Source organism: Cavia porcellus, unplaced genomic scaffold (genome assembly GCF_034190915.1).
Source record: "Cavia porcellus strain 051 isolate PalLab524CR breed Dunkin Hartley unplaced genomic scaffold, mCavPor4.1 scaffold_21, whole genome shotgun sequence".
Classification (NCBI taxonomy): domain Eukaryota; kingdom Metazoa; phylum Chordata; class Mammalia; order Rodentia; family Caviidae; genus Cavia; species Cavia porcellus.
In genome coordinates, this window is record NW_026947504.1 from 36,121,620 (window position 1) to 36,142,726 (window position 21,107).

The 21,107-nt window shown below is 41.9% G+C and overlaps 1 protein-coding gene across 2 annotated transcripts in view; it reads left to right on the forward strand.

Moving 5' to 3' along the window:
• The window catches only part of Mtus2 (microtubule associated scaffold protein 2), a 438,067-nt gene that overhangs the window by 370,483 nt on the left and 46,477 nt on the right, over positions 1-21,107 (forward strand). Inside the window, exons 1-2 of one of the 2 annotated variants that reach the window (XM_005007024.4) lie at positions 136-561; positions 9,872-9,938. In XM_005007024.4, the coding sequence (XP_005007081.1) occupies positions 478-561; positions 9,872-9,938 (151 nt within the window). In that variant the 5' untranslated portion in view covers positions 136-477. Of the gene's footprint in view, positions 1-135; positions 562-9,871; positions 9,939-21,107 lie in introns of those variants that run through there. The other variant, XM_003477411.5, reaches the window with a different exon arrangement.

Here is a 21,107-nt window from a genome sequence, read left to right on the forward strand (position 1 = left end):
GGCGGGCGCTGGGCCCGGCAGCACGGCTCCTTTTGTGTGCGTCCTGCGTCCTCTCCAGGCGTGTCTGCGTGGTGCACGGCGCATCCTGGGAGTGGCTGCGGGCTCGGAGCGGGCTGCCTGCCGTCCTCTTAGGGAGGTGGCACTGGGGAAGGCGCCGTTGTTATGTGACTATTGATTTGGCTCATTCTGAGGATTCCGGGGGCCAAGTGGCCCTCCCCCTGGGCTGGCGCCCGCCGTCCCTCCCTCCCTCCCTCCCTGGAGCAGCAGGACCTGAACGCTGCAGCGGGCCCTCCTCCTCCTCCTTCCCTCTCTCTCTCCACCTCCTCCTCCTCTCATTCCTCTGGCTCCTGGATTGCTGGAGTTATTAAGAGAAATAAGGTAGCCGAGGGAGCCACATGGAAGTTGTGACAGCTCCCAGCGCCGCGCCCCTTTCGCGTGTGCCAGCACCCTGGCTTAGGAGTTACCGCTGACACCTGAATGCAGGAGGTCCCTTGCCAGCCTTCCGGGATGGGTCACTGCTGCTGCAAGCCTTATAACTGCCTTCAGTGCCTGGACAAGACGGTACTTTGCCTTCTCTCTCTTCTCCCCCCTCCTCCTTTGCCAGGGCGCCAGCGCTAGCCAACCGCCTCTGTCCCTCGTCTCCCCTAGCATGCGTGTGCGCTTTGTGGGTGCCCAGGAACCTCCCTTTACTCGCTCCAGTGTGCTGAATTGTGAGTGGTGCTCGCAGAAACATTCGGTCTCACATACTCTGCAGGGCTGCCTTACATAATTCTGTATTCCTGCAGTCTCCATGGAACTGTTGCATTTGCCTGAAATAGGAGGAACATCTTGAAATGCAAACTGCTGAGAAATTCTTGGAATATTCTGACTGCATTTTAATGTACCTGCTAACCCTAACCATCTCGGTGGGGAATGTAGATAAGCTAGGCATGTTTTTCTTCACAAAGCTGGAACTTTGAAAGTTTACCACCCCCTTTTTTAAAGTAGCTTTTTAGAAAATGTGTGTTCCTTATGAGCGAGAAGAAAGCACACTGGTCTAGTTTTCTTTATTCTGTACTCTTGGCATCACAGAGCGATCAATAACAGAAATTTTGAAAGTCAGAGAGTCTGAGTGTATGTTTAGTCACTACAAGGAAAAATTCACAGCCAGGGAACTAAAAACAGAGTATACCTCAGAATAGTATGGCACTTCCAAGACAAAGCCTCTGGTTGCTTCTGACACTTGCCTGCTCTGTGAGCTTGCACACACATAAGGGTGTGCTTTTAATTTCACAGCTAGGTAAGTGCTGGCACGAACTCTTGTCTCTGTGATATATTGTATTACCATGTGCATTTGAATTTCTCAAAGATGCATGAAATGGGATTTCTCTTGGGGCTGAAATTGCCTCCTTTCTGCCTACATGGGCATCAGCTACTACATAGCTGGAGGTACAGTGTGTGACCAGGTGAAGGGAAATATATGACTTAATTTAAAACTCATTACAATGCAGTCACTGGGGAACATTTTGGATATCAGTTCTCCTTGTGAACTTTGACCCAAAGTAGACTAACGTACCACCTAGAAAATTAAACTGATTCCTTAAAAATCACTTAGTGGTCTTGTCCAATGTAAATAACTATCCAATGGGTCTGACTTTTGCTACCCTGAATATGAGCTAAAATATTTATTTATACATTTATGTAATATTAACAGGTAGAAATATAAAATAATTGTACTCAGTGGTCTTCAAATCCTATGTAGAAGTGGTTAAGCCCTTTTTCTAGGAAAGTAACCACAAAAAGGAGCCAAATGAAGCTTTATAGCAATAGTTACAATAAAAGTGAAAGATAAGCCACATATGCAGTATCATAAAGTTTGTATTCCCTAAAGTCTGACACAAACGTTTTAAAAATAGAGGCAACGTGTTTAAAAGTGAATCTGTCACATTTTCTTTCAAATTACATTCAGGAAAATAATTATCTCCTGACCATTCTTGAATTCAGAGATTTTGGAAAATAATTCAATGTTGTTTCATTTCTTTAACCCTGCCATGTTTAAGTAGCTTTCATTTATTTTAGCTCTACGGTTTTAAACAGTATAAATTATTCCTTACAGATGAACACTTTAAAATGTTACTTTGTATTTATGAGTTATTTCTTTGTGTTTCCACCCATCTACCTTCTTGGAGAGGAGCTGTGCTCACCACCACACCAACACTGCATTCCCACACATCTTAGCTCTTCTTTACTGTAGTTCGGGATAGTATTCCTGTTTGAAGTTTTATTGATATATTCTGTCGGGTGCTCTTTTGAGAACTGAAGATTTTCTTTTTTTAAAACAAAAAGCATTAATTTGTTTAGCTGCTTGCCTTTCAGGATAACATAAGTTATGTCAAAGCCATTTATTTATTCAGTAGTTACCTATTGCATCAGCAGTTGTATAGCAGGAGGACCATAGCAATCCATTGCAGTCTCAGACTTCAGAACTCAGCCCCCCTGCAAATTCTGCAATAAAACCATTTAGTGTCTATTTGCTCTGAAAACCTCAACATCAACAATAGTTTGAAGAGAGGCTGATAATATTGTTGATAAAGTTTTTCTAATTACCTTAGCCCTGCTTAATAATCCTTATAAAATGAACACTTCCTCTGTCATATAAATATAGAACTCTTAAAAATCTTTATTTTGAGAAATACGTACAATATAGTTTTTTACAGTTTCATTACAGTAAAGCTAAATATGATCTAAAAAAACATGGTGGGGGGATTAAAGAAATTTTAGGTTGTCAGTTTCAGAGATGAAGCTAAGAAATAGGAATCTGAGGATGCTTCTTGAGCATTAATTTGTTGGGAGACACTTGAAACTTGTCTAGCGTATAAAATGAAAAACTTTTCATTAAATGAACAAATGGCTTTATAGAGCTACTTGTGCTTTTATACTTCCAATTTACAAAACCTTATCCAATTAGCAATAATTATTTCTGGTTTATTCTGTGCCTAATTTCTATGGTGACTGTTAAAAAAATCTTAAAAGGCATGGATAGATATTCTAGAGTTTCCCACTGACTGGTTTGTTTGTATTTCTGTCCTTCCCAGAGAAAGTAAAGTAGGGTAGGCAGCAATAATACACACAGAGCAATTTAAGTTGGTAAAATATTGGAATGTAATTATCTGAAAGTTCGATGATGTTTCTAGAATTCAGTAAAATGAAAAATTAGGACAGAACCATTGACAAGGTTTCTTGGAAACCAAGTGGAACATAAATTACACTTTGAATAATAGATTGGAATTGTATTAAGCTAACAAGCAGAGACAATATTATTCCAAACAAGGAGTACATGTGGAGAAGTGCTTTAGTCCAATTTGATGAACTACGGTAGGAAACGTTCACGGTCAGCACAGTGGGAAAACACTACCCAGGGAGCATGGAACTATGTGAGTTTCTAAGGTTCTCACCTTAGCCACACTTAGCATTTTTTTTAACTTGAACTAATTAAAAGGTAGGGATTACTTTGGGCTTTTTAACAGAAGAGCAGTCAGTAGCAAGACTCAGCTTTGGGTATTTTGAAATCAAAGGCATGAATTAGAAGGCCATTGGGACCTGAAGAATTGGTTAACCTGTGTCTCAGCAATCTCTGGGATGAAGTGTATCTTTACAGGCACAAAAGCTCCTCTCTCTTAACCTCCCAGAAGTGACCCATTTAGGGAGGTTGAGTTATTAAAAGAACCTAGATGTGTAATCTAGAATTCTCAATCAGAACTCTCACAAGCAAACAAATGATAACAAGCCTGATAAAATTGCTCTTTAACATTAGAAGTCCATCTGTGAGAAGTTACACTGTGATTAGAATCTGGCCAGGCAAGTTATGTCATTTAAGAATCTGGTGGCTGTGTCCCATCGCCCTCCCTTATCTGGCATGCACTTGGGAGAGCTGTGCGACTATTGCTGACCCTGGTGACTCCCTTTGCTGACCAGTTCCCCTGTGACAAATGGACTTGTCCTTTCTTGTTCTGTGTTAACAGACAGAGTTTGTTACCAGGTCTTGCTGGGTTAGGAATGATCCTGTTCCCTCAGGGGCTACTTGCACATCTCTGACCTGTTATGTGCTGATTATAATCCTAGTTATAATCAGAAGCTAATCTCATTTACTTTTTCTCAACTTCCCAGTAGGGGTGGGTGTGGGAGAAGTCACTTTGCTTTCAGGTATGTGTAGGTGCTGTGACACTAATGCATTAAGGAAGGTGATTCAAGGCAGCTAGAATTCAACAAAGGTCGAGAAACTCCTTAAATGCAACATAGTGGATTAAAAACGCCACTATTGGCTGACTTCCTTCCTGCTGCACTTGCTCTGGGGTCTGGAATTTCCCAGCATTATTGCCTTGGGTCGGCGTGCCTTCTCTTCTGCTCCATTAGTCTCTGTCCTTTCCAATTGCTCAGTAGTTTTCCAGGTATGGATTTCCCTCATTAGCTCTCAGAGACAATATTTCCCCCATTAATTACAGCATCTTAGGTAAAGGAGGCATTTTCATTTAACCGGTGACTCAGCCCAGCATGTTCAAGGATTAAGGCCAGAGTTACACATCTGTCACCCTGATTTCTTCTAATACAAGGTTTGCTTTGCTCATAATTCATACAGTTAGACACTGAAATGTGTGGAAGAATATTCAATGTGAATGATACGTTGCCTTTCGTGGGATTACATGAAATTTCAGTTCTGAGTTGAAAAGTAGATCATTATACAAAAACAAAGTGCCTCAGTGTTAATTATATGTGAAAGAAATGACACCAATTGATTAACTCAGAAGACACAGAATCAGTGCTGCCTTAAAGCCATAATAACTGAAATGTAAAAAGAAGGTCAGCCAGCCTCCCAAGGGATTGTTCCACCAAGCTATGTTATGACTCGGGCCAATCTTCATAATATTAATGTTGAAAATAAATGCAGTGTTTACAAAGGTGCTATGAAAACAACCCTGAAGACTTACCTCTTCTGTGGACGTCCCCTTGTGGCTGGTTCATTTGGAAAAACAAAAGAAAATATTTCTCTAGTAAAGTCAAGTTCTACCATATTCAATTAAACCTAACCGTATTCATGGGTGAGAAGCAATACTGTTTCTGGGAAGGGTGAAAAATTCCTTAACGTCTTTGCAGTTCAGTGTGTGTGTGTGTGTGCGTGTGTTCTGTGGATTTTTAAAATTTACAACACAAAGAATATAGATATTTTCCATGTAATACCAGAATTCCATAGATTTCTTCATTGAATCCCTCATTGTGGTTCTTTTTGTTAGAGTTGGGGGAGAATGGCCCCGCTCATATGGCTCAATTTTCCTGGTCTGCAGGTCAAAAACAGAATGAAGATTAGTTAAGAGCCTTTAGGCTTGCCTGTGTAGTTTATTATTTACATACATATGTCTCTTCTTTTAAAAAAATGTATCAATGATGGGGAAGACAGGGCTCAAAACTACAGTGAAATTGTCCTCATGACCCTTGCAGCCAGCCAAGAACTCTAACCAGAAAGCCCCGGAGAGATTGTATGTCACTCCTTTCCTGGCCTTTCCTTTGGGGTGCTCCCTGTATACTCATCTTCCAGCCTCAGTTTAAATCTCCTAAATAGCCTTGGCCCACTGAATTGAGTCCCATTGTTTTATAACTACTTATGCATTGACTGACTCTCTGAGAGATGAGCTCCTTGAAGGCAGAAATACCCTGCCTGGCACATAGTAGGCACTCAGTAAACATGCTGGTTCTGTGCAGGCTTCTTACTTCTGGGTTAACTGGGAACAATGGCACCTCGGGGTCACCCAGCGTTCCATTTTAGGAATACACAGGCTGGTCCTCTGGTGTTCTGTGCAGGAAAGAGCAGGGGTGGCTGATGCCCAAGTCTGGAGTCACACAGGTGATGCTAACCAGGAGAGGCACCTTCACTTCCTATTACCACCTCGTTCCCAGGGTAGCATCAACTGTCTGAACCGATAACACTCACTGGCAAGCATCTTAAAATTAGGGTGCGGCAGGCAGGCTTGGGGCTTGGCCCACAGCTGGTTGATTGAAATTAATGGAGTTATGAATGCTGCATGCTTTCCAGGATTCTCTAGCCAGGAAAATAAAAGGCAGCATTCCCCAGGAGTCTGTGGATGGCCTTGGCCTTGGGAGCCGTGTGTAAAACACGCAGTGGGCTCTCCTGAAGCAGATCTGCAATGGGATACTTAGGAGGACAGGAAGACAAGACCATACTGAAACACGCACAGGACTGAGTGCAGAGGAGAGAGAACATCACCAACGGAACGCAGCTGCTGGTTGGGCCATAGATGAGTGTTCTCAACGTGTGCATTTCCAGTTGTCCCTGCTGTGAACAGTCATTGTAGAGGAATGGCCTTCTTCAGCTTTGTGATTTCTGGACAGTGTCACTGGGATAGTGAGTTCTATTTTTAGCCCTTTTGAGTCAACACAGGAGCTCTCGTGCTTGGCACCAGTTAGGAATTTTCCACTCATCCCCCATTTAGGGAAGCGCTGATCTAACCTTGGCCATCAGAGGCGAACTTGCTTATATTCCAGTCATCCCCTGCTGTCATCACCCGGGACCTAGCTTAGTTTGGGAGTGAAGGAGAAGAGCACTTTGAGATCCTTTTAGAAGGAGACATGGTTATCCTCCAGAGTACGAGGGCTTCATGAGATGAAGACCATCCCTGGATTCTGTTGTGGCGCAGAGCATGGGAGATAGCATTTTTGGCAAGGGACAGCAAGTGGAATGTTCTCTGAAGTTCACCTCCTGCCTTAGGAGCACTGGTTCTGCAGTCACAGTTGTTGACTCATTCCATTGCAGGGTAGCACTATGTCATTCCGATCTGACTGACAGGAAACAAAAAGGAGCTTGGCGTGGTGCAGAGAATTCATAAATTAGAAGGGTTGATGTCATTGCAGAAGAAGCACTTAAGGAGGAAAGGTTGTTGCCAAACTGCATAGGCTGGCTCTCCTTGGTGAGCTGGGGCAGAGCTGTGGCGGCATCTTCAGCAGGAATGCATTCAGGGGCCATCAGAACGGCCTTTCTAGGGCTGTCAGGGAAAAGCAAGCAGATAACACAATCTGACATTTTCACCTATGGAGGCTGTACTGAAAAGGAACCAACCACTGGAAGTGTACCACATCCAACCTCCAAATCAAGGCCAGTAAATGTAGAGAGCGCAGACTGTGAGGCAGAGAGTGAGCACAGCTGGGGTTGTCCAGGAAGTCGGATCAATCAGTCCATAAGAGAAGAGAGTGACCACCTCTCTTCCAGCCAGACATGAAAAGCTGCATGGCAAGAAGTGCTCAGTCCAGTCTGAGGGCCAGACAATTTTGATCTTGAGTTCACATCTATCTAAAGTGAAGAGGAGAGATTCTTGGTGTGTTAGCATTCGAATGAAGAATAAAGGTACTGGATTATAACTGCCATCTATGCCATTTCCTGAAAGATTGTGCATGAGCTGATTGCTTTACCATAAAGCTCCAGCTTCCTCTCCAGTAAAGGGGCATAAAATCCAGGAACCACTAACAGTATATTTAGACCTTCTGATCTGATAGCTAATGCAGATAAACATTACTTTGGGGGAAATATATCTGTACTGATCATGTTTAGACTTTGTATTACCATCTCCTCAATAATATAGCAACTATATTTTAATAGCATTTACATTGCATTAGGTATTATAAGTAATCTAGAAATGATTTAAAGTGTGTGGGAGGATGTGAGTTAGTTCTGTGCAACTCCTGTATCATTGTATAGAAGACTTCACCATCCCAGATTTTGCTAACCTGGGGTGGGAACAGGGATCCTGCACTAGACCAGTCCCTGTTAGTTCTGAGGAACCGCACTACCAGGTCTTGCCTAACTCTGTGTACAGCCTACAGGAAGTGTTCAGTAGTTAACATTCCAAGCCTTTATTAATTAGTAAATAATCTTTCAACAAAACCTCCTTGAGTTACCCCTCACCTGTCCTTTTTCCCTTGGCAGTGCTGGGGCTGGAACCCTAGGCCTTGTGTGTATTAAACAAGTACTGTACCACTAAGCTGCACCCCCAGCCCTCTCCGTCTTTCTGATCTCTCTGGGAACGTGGCTCAGTGCTAAAGCACTCGCCTAGCATGCTTGAGGCCCTAGGATCCATAGCCAGCGTCACAGAAAAATAAAATTCTAGAGTCAGGGCAGACCCAGTAAGATGCTCAAGAAACCAGAGCATAAAACTGATATGCAAATTCTAAACAGATAATTAATACAGAAAGCACTTATTATAAGATGTTATCCAAATAAAATAAAAAGAAATCATGAGACTATAGTAATGGCTAGCATTTGTATGAGCTAAGTGCTCACCGCTGTTCAACTACATCACATACATTAATTCATTGTACCTTCATGATAGCACTGTGCAGTGGGCTTGGCATTGAGATCGCATCAGTTAATGATAAGGAAACCTTTTGGACTGAGGCTCTCCCTGGAACCAAACTAGCACCCTTGTTACCTGAGTTTAATCGACCAGTTGCAGAAACAGCATAAGAGCTGCCCATAGTTCACTGACCACAGGTACATCAAAGGTGCCGAATCTAAAGGCAAAGATAGTCAATAACGAGCATTGGATTAGTCTGTTTTCCATTACTGTTATGAAACACCTGAGATAATTAACTTATTTTTAAAAAGATTTGTTTTGGCGCACAGGTTTGGCAGTTCCAGCCCAAGATCAGGTAGACCCACTGGTTTGGAACAATGGTGGGTGGTGCCACATGGCAAGGGTGGGGAGTAACCTACAAAGTGAACTATTCACTTCATGGCTGGGAAACAAATGAGAAAGAGAAAGATCTGGGAGTTCCACAGTCCCCAGGACTAAGGACCTCCCAGTGGATCCTTCCTTCCCTTTCTGGAATTCACAGCCCCTCTGAAGAGCACCACTTTGAACACCAAGCCTTTAACACATGGACCTTTTGGGCATGAAATATGCAAACTGCAGAAAACAGTCACAAGGCGCTGATGATATCTGGGCTAGGTTATGGTCTGCATTTGAGCTGAAAACTTCTGTCTCAAAATTTGTTCGCTTGGGAAGTACGTTTTATTGAGTGACAGAGTCTCTTTGAAAGGTTGATATCTGTGACTTATTGTTGTTAGTATTTCATCATTATTAGTAGTAGTAATTAGCTATAGACTCACAATAAACCCTTACGGTATCAATGAACTCTTCATTGAATTATCATAACCCAGGTTACAAACTCAGCATATTTTCCACTGTTTCTTTAGTGTCACAGAATATATTTGATTTGAAAATAACCCTAGACAAATAGGATTCTTTTCACTGAGTACACAGTTTCCTCTTGTCCTTTCTATTAATGCCAATAGCAGATAATAAAAACTTGGAAGCCTTAACTGCTGTAGTTGGTCTTGTTACAAACGTTTCATGTCAAGGGTTCAGTTCTGATCTTTGTTATTCGGTAAGTAGCTCACTGAATATAGACGGAGGTTAAGTTTAGGGGGAAGTGGTAAAACAAGACATTTTCCTTAAAAGAAAAATAACATGGTCCAAAGTGGAAAGATTAAGTAGCATATAGTAATATGATGCAGTATACTGATGTATAGAACACATATGTGCAAAGAATCATTGCACGATGATCTACAAGAGTTAATATGCTCAGAATAAAAGCACAGCTATGGGTATTTTAAATATCACATTGCAGAGTTTAATATTTGAATGAATACAAACGAATGAGTCAGACTTGACTTTTAAGTTTTTATATGCTTGTGTAATGAGAAAATTTATGTCCTAAAGGGCTGGACTTATAAATATTTGCTTAATATGATTCATTAATTAAACATGTGAAAGTACTTATTTAGCATAAAACTAGGGGACTCTTGGTATCCGTTTTGTTTTTTCAGAATGAAAGTGCCCTTGTGAAAGAAAAAGAACTGTCAATCGAACTTGCAAACATCAGGGATGAAGTTGGTAAGTAGGGTGTTGAAAATGAGGACCATAAAAAATGTCTTTGAGATTCCTATGGATGTGTAACAAAAGCAATTATGTCTCCTGTAATAAACCAGAGGACACCTGCCCTAGATGCAGGAAGGTCTCACCAGGCTCAGCGGTGGGCTGCTGGAGCTCTGCGGGGAGCTGTAATTTTTATGTGTCTGTTGTTCTAAAGACAGCTTTACAGCAACAACTCGCAGTGAAACTAATCAGGCCTGGACTCTGGTGTTTGCAGAGGGCAATGCATACATTAGTCTGTGTTGCTGCTATGGCGTGACCCCCCTCATCTAGGTACCTCTGATGGCATGTAGTGCTGTCTGTAAAATGCAAGTGTTACGTGGCTTCCTGCCCTGAAATATTCTGGGATCCAAAACAATCTGGTTGGCTTGGAAATACGAGAGTGCATGTTGAAATGCCTTAACCTTTTGGCCCGTGGCATGGTCCCATTCAGTTAGAGCCAGAAGAGACCTCATCAATAAGAGGATGAACCTGAGCTGGGGATGGCCCCAATCAAGGACCAGACTGAGCACTGACCATGTGGTCAACCCCACTTGCATCTGTGCCCACCTATTACTCTGTTTCTTTAGGAATCAGTCAGCAACAGTATAAGAGATATGACCTCTTTCCCATTGGTCACTGCTTCTCTTTGCCAGTGAGTGTTTCTTCTCCATTTAGTGTGGACCTGGGAATGTCTCACCTGGGCAGGGGTGACCTCATCCATGAATGAAGTGATGTGAGCTATCCTGGCTATCATTGGCAGGTGGTCATCCATGCAGTTGGGCAGAGGCCAGCCTTCCGCAGGGACTAGAGGCCTCTAGCTGTGCAATGGACAGGATACTAAATTTCAAACTCAGCTTTCCCTTACTCTCCTGTCCTCTCTTCCCTTTGAAGAATTTTTCACTCTCCCTTCTGAGTCTTGCGACCTCTTTTGCCATTGAAATGGGTCAGCATTGACCTCTTCTCCAGTCCAAGGAGAGCAACCCACTGTGAAAGATGATAGTAACTGTGTTCTACCACCCACACCTGTGTGCAACTTATTGCTGCCCTGGCTACTCACTGAGGAATAGCCAAGAGGAACCAGATTTTGATTTTTCTAAACAAGGCCAGACAGTGTTGGGGGGAAGGGCCTGAGCCACAGAGGTCCATCAGAGCAGCGCTAATCCTGGATAGAAGAGCACTCCCCAGGGAGGGAGAGGTGGTGGTCCCTGTTCCCTCAAGGCTGCCTACTGAAAAAGCCCCATCCTTTCATTTCGTTGTTTTTTGTTTTCATGGATATCAATTCTCATTTCTTGAAGTCACCACCATCTCTTCCAACCTGCTCTGTGTTGGGTGTCACATCACCAGCCCTGTCAGCCACAGCCTTCCAGTGACGTCATCACCAAGGCTGCCATGTGTGCATCTCTGTGCCCCAACTTGAGTTCCTCTGTCTCAAAGACTCACATTGAGGGTGGCCCCCATTTTTTCATGAAGGGAAGCCCCTGGACCACTTGCTGATGGTGAACCTACTTCTGATTACTCCTCTGCAAAGAGGTCTCACCGTCCATTTGGCAGTGGGGCCACTGGTCTCCATATAAATGGGTGTTTATCTTGAGTATGTACATATTATACACGCATGCACACGCATATACACACACACACACACACACACACACGGACCTCCAGTTACTGAGGCAGGAGGATCACAAATTCTAGGCCAGCATAGACAATTTCATGAAAACCTGTCTCAGAATAAAACAGAAAAGGCAGGGGGGAAGTATCTCAGTGGCAGAGAACTTGTCCAGTGTGCATGAGGCACTGGGTTCAATCTTTAATACTGCTGAAACAAAAGGTCACTCCTTCCACTGAGCCAGGCCATCATATTAAAAAGGCACTTCCTCAACTTCCCCTGACTGCTAAGACACCGTCCCTAACCTTCCCACCTGAGTCCCTGCACTTAGTAATGTGACTCTGAGGCCTCTCCTTCCCAGTGGAGATGAGGAAGAACAAATCTGATCCTGCCTGACCTTCAGGTCAATTTACACCTTGTGAGATTTAGGTGTAAGGATCAGAGTCTGCAGAGACACAGAAAGTGCAAGTTGCTGCCAGGTGCTGGTTCATCCAGAAAAGGCTAGAGTCTTGTCCCACGTGAATTACACCTCGTACCATCTTCTCTTCTTTGAGCAGAACACGTTGGTCTTAACTTATGGAGTTGAATTAACAGGTTTTTCTCCAGCATTTTCATTTGGGAGCTATCAGGTCAATTGCCCTGAGATGCTATAAGCCAGTTTCTGCCTGTGTTTCTCCATAAAGGGACGAGTTGTAGCAGTTTTAAGACTTGGTGGACCTCAAAGGACCTTCATAGGGAAAACTGGCTGGCCCCCTGTTTCTCAGGTACCCTTTCATAAAATGGAAAGCTATTTAAAGGGAAAAAAGCTGATAGAACACCCAGTAAAGGTGACTCTTGTAACCATGTGGCACCTTGAATCTGAAGATGGAGGACAGAATTCTCCTTTCGAGAATGAATTCTTCCCCATAAAGGCCTGTGCACTCCCACGGGCAGACTGTATCTGACACAGTCCAGGGTGCCGGGTCCATTGCCACTTGCTGTCTGCACTTTTCTGAAACCTCTAAAGGCAGCAGGCGCTACTCAAGGATGGCATTGGGATTTTACTTTAAATCCTGTGATTTCTGTAGTTACTGAAATGGAACCAGAATTCACCTGCCAGTCGCAGGAAGCTGCCAGAGGCAGGACAGAAGCCCCAGCAGCACCACACCTGGCCAGTCTGCCCAGTGGTCCCCACCAAGGACACTTCAGCAGCAAGTTCCAGACTGCACTGAGAGAAAAGATGGGAACGAGGGAACTGACTGTCAGCTCTAACACCCATAAATTCTACAGTCCTGACCCACGGTGCATTCTCGTGAGGAAGAGAATGAAGTTTATGAACCTTATTTTCAAATGATCCGGAGGGAAATCATCTCAACACTGTACCCTTATTTACTTCGCTTGTGAGCTGAGTCCATGGGGGTCACTGGAAGCTGGGGTGGAGGGGCTGGGGTGCAAGAGGCGGGCTTCCCAAAGGCTGGGAATTTAGACAGGGAAGACAGGAAGAAGTTGCGAAAGTCAGAATAGCTCAGGTGTATTGATTGCAGATTCCAAGAGGACTGGCCTGTCCACCAAATCTAAAACTTGCTGCTTAAACTTTTTCAGAACCCCTACCAGTGTCTGTTAGTAAGTATTCATCACCTGTTTCACTCTTGCAGGGAGCAAACCCAGTCACAGGGGTTTAGCATCTAGTCCAAATCAGCTTCACAAGTGGTCCTCAGCCTTGCTGAATGTCAGTCCCCTGGAGAGCTACCCTGGACAAAAGAGTCCCCAGCGCAACAGAATCAAAATGCTGTACTTGAAGTTAAGCCCTGGGCATTTTTTAAATTCCTCAACTCTTTACTAAGGACCATGCAGTTTGGACTCAGTGAAGGCATTGAAGGAAGAGCTTTTTATTTGGGTCAGGAGCAGGAGGGGAAGGGCGAAAGGTATGGGCTGAGAGGATGGAGTCCCCTAGTCCAGGGCTCTGGGCAGAGATGCCAAGGAAGAGAGGCACAGGTAAGTGTAGAGGGGTCCAGAAAAGGAAGGTGCCAAAGACAGATGCCACCTGTTGGAAATTACACCTGGTGCTGGCCTGCCTCCTGGAAATGGGAGAGACTGCTCTTTCTTCTCCCTCTTCCTTCTTTACCTTTGCCTGCCTGAGTTGGGAAATCCTCTAATCTGCTACCAGTCAGCTACTCTTGGAGCTTTCGGGCTCTAACCGTAGAAGGTAATGCTCTGGTGCATTTGCTGACAGCTCACATTTACAATACCTTCCTATGCGTGACATTTTCAGTGATGTCACAATAGAAACTTTTAGAAGGTGTAGAGTTGACCAGTGCCCGCTACCAGGCAGAGAGGAGAGTTATTGTGTAGCACGACTTTCCCCATCACTAACAGAATCACTGCTGTCCATTGGCTCAATGCAATCTTTTTTTTTTTTTTTCATTCAACGTTAACAAGGAACCTCTTCAGTGACACTTGCTGTTGCCTGCTCTGGAAGATTTTGCAGAAATGTGACACTGTATTGTCGTTAAACAGGTTCCTCACTCACACTGCTACAGTCTTATTTGGGTGGTGCTTTTCTACAGAATTTTGCACTGTTTCCCACATTTTGTGCATCGTCCTAATTTTACCTGAAGTGAGCGATGCCTCTGCCATTTTGTCTCCACTTCTGAAGATGAGATCTCATCCATAACCTCCTGCTGTTGGGAGAAAATCACCCACAATCCTGCAGCAAGATTGAGAGACAGAGACAGAAAGAGAAATACAGAGAGGGAAGGGGCAGAGACAGACGCAGAGGCAGGGAGAAAAAAGAACCATTGGGTTAGTCGTAATCGTGAATTTTGACATTGCAAGACATTGCACATTTATAAAATTAAAATTTATTAAAAATATTTGTCCATCTTGCAGAACACTCAGAGAACATTACTCATAATCCAAGGTTTTATTGTAGTTTTTCCTCCTGCATTTTTTTTCTTGGGAATATATTTTCAAAAGCATAGGCCAATAATTCCAATAGATTCACGTTTACTCCAAGGTCATGCATGTGTGAAGTGTCCTGGATATTTATTCTGTCAATGCAGATAGAAGAGTATATATAGTGGGTTTAATCTCAGGTTTCCTAGGATTGATTATAGACAGGGAATTAGATCTGTTTCTGTCTCGAGTACCACACTCATACACAGACTTCTGAGAAGAGGCACATAGTACCCAATTCTGTATCAGGGCATGGCTAGAGATGCAGCTTTTTGTGCCCAGGAGTAGAGTGCTGTGGACTCAGTGGTGGAATTTGCCAATGTCTGTGTTATAGTTTACTGTATTTCCTCGGGATCAAGGCTCTTTGGCGTCAAAAATTGAATCAGATCAGTTTAGAATTGTAAAAATTGATATTATGATACAGAGGAACAGCTCATGAATGGAGAGGCCTCAAGCTGAAAAGTGGCCCCAAGGCTCCATCCACATTCCCGCACTTTACTGAGCACACAGGAGGGAGACTATGTCGTAGGTTCTTTAAATCAAACAGAGCATTGTGAACTGCTGTGTTTATCACTGATGGATTTAATTTCACTGAATCACGCTGATGAGGACATTAATGTTTGACTTCCTCTTTTATTTATTTTTTTGTACTAGGGGCTCCATCCAGGGTCTTCTCACTGACCTACCTCCCTAGCTTTTTTAAAATTTTTATTTTGAAACAGGGTTTCACTAAATCACTAAGTTTCCCAGGTTGGGCTCAAATTGTAATCTCCCGCCTCAGCCTCTGAAAATTCTAGGATCAGAAGCTTGTACCACCATGCCTGTCTAACATGTGATTTTTAAAATTGCATGTAAAACTTTTCCAGAAAATGTAATTTTGCAAGAAAGGCCTTTGGAGATTCAAAGATGTACTTCCTAGAAGGACTTGTCACACTGAGGAGCTTATGCCTCAGGTTTTCTTTGCTGCCCTTAGTCAAGAGGCTGTTGATGCTGGGAGAATCACATAGTCCTGCCTTCCTAGAAAATCTCATCATTAAAAATCACTATGGAGCACAGCACAGCAGCGGCACCAGGATTCCCAGCTACAAGGGAGGCTGAGGCGGGGGAATCACTTGAGCCCAGGAGGTTAACACCAGCCTGGACAAAATAACAAAGCCCTGCAAAAATAAAACAACAAAACAAATTAGCAGTGCTAGTGGGTTCAGGTGCTCACCCTGGCCCTGATTACTGCCACTGCCCATGAACAGAGCTGTCCTCTGCTTCTGTGTCCTCCCACAGCCGCCTCCTCAACAGGCATGTTAAGGCCTCCTTTCCAGCTCTTCCCACTCAAGCCAGTCCCCCAAATTTTATCTTTCTGTTGGACTAAGACTTAACAACAACTTTGCTTTTTACCTCTACTGAACACATTAACTATAGTTTTAAGGCAGAAAGCAAATAAAGGAATTAGCTCTGGGGCCCATGAGGAATCCAGCATCCAGGGGGCGCTCAAGTCCTTTCTATAGGACGGCACAGCATTTGCTTAAAGCTGTGCACATTCTTCTGCGAGCTTTCATGTTACTCCTAATGCCTAAGAGAAATGTTGTGGAAATCACTGTTATACTGGGTCGTTTAGGGAATAATGGCAAGAAAAAGTCTATATATAGTCATAAGCAGTATGTTCAGTCTGCATTTGGTTGAGTCTAGAAACGCTGAAACAGATACAGAAGGTCAATATTAATTAACAAAGCTCTCATTCTAAGGTGGTTTCTCAGATATTGGACAGAAATATCAGTGGTTAAGTCCACGTTGGACTAATGTCAGCTTATTGAAAGATAGCAAAAAAGTCATGTTTGAATGTTTTCTACAATATAAAATAAAGATATTAAAAATGTAAAGAGCGAACCGGGCGTGGTGGCTCTCGCCTGTAATCCCAGCATTCGGGAGGCTGAGGCAGGAGAATCCTTGTGAGTTTGAGACCAGCCTGGGCTACAAAGTGAGCTCAAGGCCAGCCTGAACTGCATGGCAGGACCCTGTCTCAAAAAAAAAAAAAAAAAGACAAAAAAAATAAGTAAAGAGCTTTGATATAAAACGAGGTGAGAAATCTTGTTTGTGGCAATAAGCACTGGATTGTTCATGTTTCTGAGTTACCAGCTAGCATTAATTTTTTTTCAATTTTTTCTTATTTTATAACCAGCAAAGCACACATCCATGCAGATACCAATGGAAGAGTGTTTGTGAGATGATTTCTTATATTTTAGAGTTTTACATAAAGTTTCTCTTCCATTTTATGATTACAGCCTGTTACGTTCACATAGTGCTTAGTACTGCCCACTAAGCTTTCCACACGGAATGTCTTATTTATTTAAACAATTCAATAAAATAAGTGTTGATATTTTTATTGTATAGATAAGGAAATCAAAGCTTCAAGAGATCAAGTGATTTCCTGACAGTATATCGCTGATAGAGTCTGTTCTTAACCTTCTTCCACATACAGTATATAAGATTACTACCCTACGTTTACCACCAAGAATTTTTTTTTAGTTTTAATTTGGTTAATTAAAATATCGAATAAATAAAATAGCTGTTTCTCTTTCTAGTTCTTTCCACCTAAAACCATAATAAATACTAGTATGAATTTGTCCCAACTTGGGTAGAATGTAATTACATAACACGGTGTGGTGGCAACTGGTCTTGGATTGTGTCCCTGTAGAGTTGGGTTCAGATGCAAATACCCAAATCCCCAAATCCCGAAACAGTGGTAGCTTAATCAGGTAACTGTTCTCTCTCTCTTTCTCCCTCCCTCCCTCCCTCTCTCCCTCCCTTTCCCACGCTCTCATACAGTCAGTAAGTGAGGCCCTAGGGCACTGCTCTTTATTTCCCCACTGACTCACACTCGTACAGCTCACTGTCCTATGAACCTTAAACTGTGGTCTTTCTCTTCATGGCCCAGTTGGTGCTGTGGACATCATAACTCTGTATCACAGGGAGCAGGAAAGAGGAAAGAATGAATCAGCTCTCTTTGGTGGAAAGTTTCCAGGAACTGCATTTCAATTCTCATTGACTAGAATTCATTCACAAGAAGATTGGGAAATTAGCTTTCTTTCTTTTGTTTCTGATCACATGCAGATACTGTTTTATTACCATGGAAGAAGGGGAAGATGTATACTAGTGTTACCTAGTTCTGGAGTTCTGGAGACTCCTAGCGATTCTTTCATTAGTGTTTTTTTGTTTGTTTGTTTGTTTGTTTGTTTGTTTTTTACCCTGAACAAAGAAATAAACAAAATAAGCATGGAAGGTAGTGAAGTTTTACATTTATTAAAGTTAAGGAAGGAAAAGTGCTCTGAGAACAAGCACAAGCCATTTAAAAGTAGGAAAAGAGAAACATTCTACAGGGTGAGAGCAGACCTCTGTAAGAGAGAGAGAGAGAGAGAGAGAATACAGTAGCCAGAAGAAAAATGGCCATAGTCTTTTGTATTGCCCACTCCTAAGACTGATGTCCACGCTGGACTGGCCTATCAAAAATGGCTTGAGTACGTATAAGAAAACAGCACTCTCTGATTGATTCCAGGTGCAGAGCATTAGGAACTGTTTATCTGAACATGTCCTGGGTTTCTGTGACTGTCAGGTCACACCCACTAGTCCAGCCAGCTGGCCGCACCCGAATCTCCTGCCTCACTAGCAGCTGTCATCAAGGTGACAGTAAAACCAAGTAACAGTCTTTATCACATGAAGTGGGAAAAGCAAAGGATCCCTTACACTGTAGATTAGGTTCCTCCTGTCTAAAAATGTTGAATAAAAATGAAGAAAACAAGAAGAAATCTCAAAAAAAAATAAACTTCAGATCACAAAACTAAAGCACATTTTGTGATTTGTAAAAGTAGCTCTTCTAAGCACACCAATTAAAAGACAGTTGGTCAGATGAAAAGGCCAAGCTGTTATTTCTGCCTAATGAAATCAAAATAAAAAAGGAAAGCAGATAATATATTAAAAACATGGAAAAATTAGAATGTCTATATTCAAATCTCACAACCAGACTTCAGACCCAGGAATATTGCTAGGGATGAAGATAGATATTACATAATCAATTTAACAAATTTTGCTATTATTTACCAACTTACAAAAAGATAAAAGAATAACAAACACTGATTTATCAAATAATAGAGATTCATAACACATTAAGCACAAACTGGGAGAAGTGAAAGGAGAAATTGATGGGTCCGGAGTTTTGGTCTCAAAATTCAGTGCTCCTCTCTTAGGAGAGATAAACAAGCAGGTAGAAAACCAATACGATATTGAAGATCTGAGCAACACAAGCTACCAGCTTGACCTAATTGACTTTTATTGAACACGCTTTTTAACACAGTAGACAATATATCCTCTTCAAATGCACATTTGGAACATTCAGGGGAAAAAAAGAAGAAGAAAAAGACCATATTCTGGTCTGTAAAATAAACCTCAATCTCAAGGAATTTAAATCATACAAGATATTTTGGAATATAATAAATTTAATTTGTAAATCAATAGATGAAAGTATATCAGAAAACTGTAGGCATTTGGAAATTAAACAGTGTACTCCTAAATAACACATAGGTCCAAGAGGCATACAAAGATAAATTAGAAAATATGTTTAACTGAATAAAAAATCAAAATACAATGCTAAAATATGTGGGATGTAAAATTCTCTGGTCAGCAAAGTTGAATCTTGTCATTCAAGTTTCCCATCAGTCATTGCTGGGGGGGGACACCCAAAATATGCTAAAGACTTTGATATGTTATCACCTAGTGAGGTGGAGAGTTTTATTTAAAAAAATATTTTGACCTAGAAGACAGTCTATTTCCAGACATATTACTGTGACAGTATTGCTTCAAACATATTGTTTCCTTGAAAGTTAGATCATCCAGGGGCTGGGGATTTAGCTCAGCGGCATAAGCGCCTGCCTTGCAAGCAGGCAGTCGTGAGTTCGATCCCCGGTACCGATAAAAAGGAAAAAGACAAAAAAAAAAAAAAAAAAAAAAAAAGAAAGTTAGATCATCCAACATAACAAGGTTCGGGAACTCTCCCTCTCTTCTATGAAAATGATGTTCATTCTGAGCTGTAACATTCAAACCTGTGATACTGACTACAATGATTAAATTTTATTCAAGGAAATGTGATTTTCTTGTCATTTAGTTTCCCCCTCACACAAGGGCTTCCCTATGCACTGTAATATCAAAACTACCATGTCCCTTAAATGTACCAGATATTAATTTTGTTGCCATGGAAAATGCATTATCAGCCACAATTCCATAAAACTACTCATGTTTCTTGCAATGATTTATTCTAGGTGACAGGGACACATTTTTTTGGCATTTGTAAATACCTGTTATGTTTGTACACGTAGCACAGTCTAGTTATTTTATGTGGAAATGTTTGTGAGCTTGTAAAATACTTCATTTTTTATGACTAAAGATAATTTTATCTTCTTATATATGGTAATGTTAGTATTTTGAAGCCTGCAGGCTTAGGACTAGAGTGTAGCTCAGTGGTAGAGTGCATGCTTAGCATGTATGAGGTCTTGGGTTCAACCTCAGCATTTCACACTCAGAAAATGACTTTGGGTTTAAGTCTTAATGAATTTGCCTGACTTGAGTAGCTCAGATACCGAAGGCTGCCTCTAAATCCACCTGGAAACAAGCAGCTTCTCAAAATGCAGAGCCAGCTGTCTCTGTGGATTTGGGATTCCATAAATCTAATATATAAATAGCAGGGTATGATTTATAAAACCCTTTCATATATATTTTTTCATCTGCTGCTGACAGCCATGAGAGATAAGGAAGTTAGATAATATCACCACCATTTTAACAGTAAATAAATTGTGGCTCTGGATTTGTAGCAAATCCAAAATCACATAGATATGAAAAATAACAGAGCTGACTCCTTACTTTTTCCCCCATGACGGTGCCAACCTACTTTCTTGTTAGAAAACCTAAATGGCATCTGAGGAAGTTAATAAATAACAAAGAGAAATACAATATATTTCAAATCTAACCTGAAAAGCTCTGAAGAACATTTTGTAAAATACATGCTGCAAATTGTAGCCATGTGCAAATTACAAAAATATAATCACCTTCCACTTGTAGGTGCCCATGTGCTATGGATCCTTTCTTATTTTTACATGTATTTTGAGCCCATCGCTCAGAGCTTAGCATGAAGAATGTAGAACATTCACTGCTCTATTCAAGTTTATAAACTTGGCTGATTCCAGAGTCTGTTTTCTTTACTGTGAAGGGAAGAAGGGAAGGCTGTGACACTGACTCCGGCCTCCAGGGACCCCTGGGGATTGGAGAGACAGACACATAAGCTGGTCCCGTCATCCCTCCAGCGCCACAGATTCAACATCCACATTCAATCACCTGAGGAATGAAAACATTCGGGAAAAAATTACATCTGTACTGAAAATGTACAGACATTTGTCTTGTCATGATTCCCCAAATAATACAGCACACCAATTACTTCCACAGTGTTTACATAATCCCAGTATTATAAGTCAGCCAGAGATGATTTGGGATCTGTGTAAAGATCTGCATAGATTCATGCAGATACTACACATTTTATGTAAGGGACCTGAGCATGCTTAGATTTTGGTATC